Source organism: Myotis davidii, unplaced genomic scaffold (genome assembly GCF_000327345.1).
Source record: "Myotis davidii unplaced genomic scaffold, ASM32734v1 scaffold620, whole genome shotgun sequence".
Lineage (NCBI taxonomy): Eukaryota > Metazoa > Chordata > Mammalia > Chiroptera > Vespertilionidae > Myotis > Myotis davidii.
Genome location: NW_006292090.1, coordinates 262571 through 267612, shown reverse-complemented (window position 1 = coordinate 267612; position 5042 = coordinate 262571). Strand labels below are relative to the sequence as shown.

The window sequence follows — 5042 nt, the reverse complement described above, 5'->3', positions numbered from 1 at the left end:
ACTAGTATAAAACATATATCTATATTTCATGCACCTTGTGTTATCAAAATAACTTAAGAGAACATGATATATATATATGTGTATATATATATATATATATATATAGAGAGAGAGAGATAGAGAGAGAGAGAGAGAGAATTTCATTCCTTTTACAGGCCGAATAATATCCCATTGCCCGTATATTCCACATTTTACTTTGTCTATCCGTCCACCCAGGATGGACCTTTGAGCTGCTGCCACCTCCTGGCTACGGCAAACAACGCTGCTACGAACACAGGGTGGCCAAGCAGCGGATGCATGCTCACCCCATCATTCCCCCATGCACGCTCACCCCATCCTTCCCCCATGCATGTTCCCCCCATCCTTCCCCCATGCATGTTCCCCCCATCCTTCCCCCATGCATGTTCCCCCCATCCTTCCCCCATGCATGTTCCCCCCATCCTTCCCCCATGCATGTTCCCCCCATCCTTCCCCCATGCATGTTCCCCCCATCCTTCCCCCATGCATGTTCCCCCCATCCTTCCCCCATGCATGTTCCCCCCATCCTTCCCCCATGCATGTTCCCCCCATCCTTCCCCCATGCATGTTCCCCCCATCCTTCCCCCATGCATGTTCCCCCCATCCTTCCCCCATGCATGTTCCCCCCATCCTTCCCCCATGCATGTTCCCCCCATCCTTCCCCCATGCATGTTCCCCCCATCCTTCCCCCATGCATGTTCCCCCCATCCTTCCCCCATGCATGTTCCCCCCATCCTTCCCCCATGCATGTTCCCCCCATCCTTCCCCCATGCATGTTCCCCCCATCCTTCCCCCATGCATGTTCCCCCCATCCTTCCCCCATGCATGTTCCCCCCATCCTTCCCCCATGCATGTTCCCCCCATCCTTCCCCCATGCATGTTCCCCCCATCCTTCCCCCATGCATGTTCCCCCCATCCTTCCCCCATGCATGTTCCCCCCATCCTTCCCCCATGCATGTTCCCCCCATCCTTCCCCCATGCATGTTCCCCCCATCCTTCCCCCATGCATGTTCCCCCCATCCTTCCCCCATGCATGTTCCCCCCATCCTTCCCCCATGCATGTTCCCCCCATCCTTCCCCCATGCATGTTCCCCCCATCCTTCCCCCATGCATGTTCCCCCCATCCTTCCCCCATGCATGTTCCCCCCATCCTTCCCCCATGCATGTTCCCCCCATCCTTCCCCCATGCATGTTCCCCCCATCCTTCCCCCATGCATGTTCCCCCCATCCTTCCCCCATGCATGTTCCCCCCATCCTTCCCCCATGCATGTTCCCCCCATCCTTCCCCCATGCATGTTCCCCCCATCCTTCCCCCATGCATGTTCCCCCCATCCTTCCCCCATGCATGTTCCCCCCATCCTTCCCCCATGCATGTTCCCCCCATCCTTCCCCCATGCATGTTCCCCCCATCCTTCCCCCATGCATGTTCCCCCCATCCTTCCCCCATGCATGTTCCCCCCATCCTTCCCCCATGCATGTTCCCCCCATCCTTCCCCCATGCATGTTCCCCCCATCCTTCCCCCATGCATGTTCCCCCCATCCTTCCCCCATGCATGTTCCCCCCATCCTTCCCCCATGCATGTTCCCCCCATCCTTCCCCCATGCATGTTCCCCCCATCCTTCCCCCATGCATGTTCCCCCCATCCTTCCCCCATGCATGTTCCCCCCATCCTTCCCCCATGCATGTTCCCCCCATCCTTCCCCCATGCATGTTCCCCCCATCCTTCCCCCATGCATGTTCCCCCCATCCTTCCCCCATGCATGTTCCCCCCATCCTTCCCCCATGCATGTTCCCCCCATCCTTCCCCCATGCATGTTCCCCCCATCCTTCCCCCATGCATGTTCCCCCCATCCTTCCCCCATGCATGTTCCCCCCATCCTTCCCCCATGCATGTTCCCCCCATCCTTCCCCCATGCATGTTCCCCCCATCCTTCCCCCATGCATGTTCCCCCCATCCTTCCCCCATGCATGTTCCCCCCATCCTTCCCCCATGCATGTTCCCCCCATCCTTCCCCCATGCATGTTCCCCCCATCCTTCCCCCATGCATGTTCCCCCCATCCTTCCCCCATGCATGTTCCCCCCATCCTTCCCCCATGCATGTTCCCCCCATCCTTCCCCCATGCATGTTCCCCCCATCCTTCCCCCATGCATGTTCCCCCCATCCTTCCCCCATGCATGTTCCCCCCATCCTTCCCCCATGCATGTTCCCCCCATCCTTCCCCCATGCATGTTCCCCCCATCCTTCCCCCATGCATGTTCCCCCCATCCTTCCCCCATGCATGTTCCCCCCATCCTTCCCCCATGCATGTTCCCCCCATCCTTCCCCCATGCATGTTCCCCCCATCCTTCCCCCATGCATGTTCCCCCCATCCTTCCCCCATGCATGTTCCCCCCATCCTTCCCCCATGCATGTTCCCCCCATCCTTCCCCCATGCATGTTCCCCCCATCCTTCCCCCATGCATGTTCACCCCATCCTTCCCCTGGGGAGAGAGAGGGAGAGAGAGATAGAAACACCAATGATGAGAGAGAATCACTGATTGGCTGCCACCTCCTGGCTACGGCAAACAACGCTGCTACGAACACAGGGTGGCCGAGCAGCGGATGCATGCTCGCCCCATCATTCCCCCGGAGGAGGAGAACTGCCTGTGAAGGGCCCCAGGCCCCGGACAAACTCACCACAGGATCTGCAGCCTGCAGACCGGGTGCCTCAGGCCCTCGCACAGCCGCCGCAGCCCCGTGTCCTCCAGCGCGTTGCCCGTCAGGTCCAGCTCCACCAGGTGGCGGTTGGAGCTGAGCACCGAGGCCACCTCCTGCCCGGCCCCCGCCTCCAGCTGGCACTTCCGCAACCTCAGGGGCAAAGAAGAAAGGTTGGCCAGGGAGGGCCCAGTCTTGCTTTGTCTGCCTCCGGAGAGCACAGTGAGCTACCCAGCCCCACCCCACACCTGTCCCGGCAGCTACAGAGGTGAACAGAGGGAGGTCCCATCTAAGGAGACCGACGGGTAAGCAGTGACAATGACCACCCAGGTGCCAGCCCGGCCGTGTGGCCTGCCGGACGGACGGGGGTCTCTAGTGCTCCCTGACCTGTGTTGGCTCCCACACCCGCCGCCTGCCAATCCTGTGACCTCAGCACGTCGTTTCCATCAAGTCTCAGATGCAGGTGTCATGTGATGGCGTGATTCAGGTTCATTGATTCTAACATAAGGGTAACAAGGCCCTGGCCGGGTAGCTCAGTTGGTGAGAGGGTGGTCCCCAGTCCTGGCCGGTGTGGCTCAGTGCGTAGAGCGTCGGCCTGCAGACTGAAGGGTCCCGGGTTCGGTTCTGGTCATGGGTACGTGCCCGGGTGGCAGATCAATCCCTGGTATGGGGCGTGCAGGAGGCAACCCATCAGTGATGCTACTCCAGATCAATAAAAGATTGGATGCCGAAACCAGTTTGGCTCAGTGGATGGAACGTCGGCTTGCAGACTGAAGGGTCCCAGGGTCGATTCCAGTCAAGAGCATGTACCTGGGTTGCGGGCACATCCCCAGTAGGGGCCCGTGCAGGAGGCAGCTGATCGATGTTTCTCTCTCATCGATGTTTCTGGCTCTCTATCCCTCTCCCTTCCTCTCTGTAGAAATCAATAAAATATGTTTGAGAAAAATTAAAATGAAGTAAGGGCGATAATAGTGCTGACCTGGGATGACTAGAGGTGGAGGATGTGGGTGGGGCCTGGCCCCCGGAGCCTGCTCAGCCAATCTGAGCTAATGTTTCTCCACACCCTCACTGGGCAAACAGGGGGTGCGGCTGGGGAAGGCTCCCCGGGACCTTGAGCTGGGTCTCAAAGGCTACACGGGGATCCACAGAGGAACAGGAGGAGGCGGACCTGAGCTCAGCAGGATGCATTCGCCTTGGTCTCTGCCCCTGGTTCCGGCATTGAGCTCCTAAACCCCTTTAGCTCCCCAAGTGATAAGGGCCTTGAGGGCCGCCTTTGTTCTCCTGTGTGGTCTTTGACCCAGTCTTGATGGAGCCCCTAAGTCCCTCCGAATTCCCTATTCGTGGTCGGCAAACTGCGGCTCGTGAGCCACATGCGGCTCTTGGGCCCCTTGAGTGTGGCTCTTCCTAAGCCTTAGGAGGACCCTAATTAAGTGAATAACAATGTACCAACCTATATAGTTTAAGTTTAAAAAATTTGGCTCTCCAAAGAAATTTCAATCGTCGTCCTGTTGGTATTTGGCTCTGTTGACTAACAAGTTTGCCGACCGCTGGCCTAGATGATAGCAGGTCCTTTGTTCTCCTGAGGCGACTCAGGGTGGGCTCCCAGGGGGCTGGGGGCCAGGCTGCAGTGAGGGGCTTGAAATTTACACGCCCTACCCCCACCCCACCCCACCCCCCATCCTCCGGAGAGGGGAGCAGGCTGGGATGGAGTTAATGATTGAGCACGCCTACTTGATGAGGCTCCAGAAAATCCCGCTGGGATGGGGTGCACACCTGCGCCAGGAATCATCACCCCCAATTCTATAGGGACAGAAACTCCCGGGCTCAGGACCCTCCAGGACTGGGCCGTATGTATCTGTTCATCTCCACCCTTTATACCTGTCCTTCCTTAATAAACGGATCCATGTATGTGTTCTCCTGAGTTCTGTCAGCCCCTCTAGCAAACCGACTGACCCCAGGGCGGGGCTCATGGCAACCCCCAATGTACAGCCCGTGGCTCTGTCAGCAGTACCGTGACCATCTGGACTTACGACTGACATCTGAAAGGGGGGGCGCTCTAAGGGGACCCGGCCCTTTCCTTGTAGGGTCTGAACACTATTTCCAGGTCGATAGTGTCAGATGTGAGTTTGATTGCCCCTGGCCGGTTTGGCTCAGTGGATAGAGCATCAGCCTGTGGACTGAAGGGTCCCAGGTTCGATTCCCGGCCAGGGCACATGCCTGGGTTGCGGGCTCGATCCCCAGGTGGGGGCCTGCGGGAGGCAGCCGATCAATGATTCTCTCTCATCATGGATGTTTCTATCTCTCTCTCCCTCTCGCCTCCTCTCTGA

At 58.3% G+C, this 5042-nt stretch overlaps 1 protein-coding gene across 1 annotated transcript in view; it reads right to left on the bottom strand.

The window, feature by feature from the left end:
• The window catches only part of NLRP12 (NLR family, pyrin domain containing 12), a 43524-nt gene that overhangs the window by 6524 nt on the left and 31958 nt on the right, over positions 1–5042 (bottom strand). Inside the window, exon 7 of the mRNA XM_006765377.2 lies at positions 2698–2868. Within this exon, the coding sequence (XP_006765440.1) occupies positions 2698–2868 (171 nt within the window). The remainder of the gene's footprint in view (positions 1–2697; positions 2869–5042) is intronic.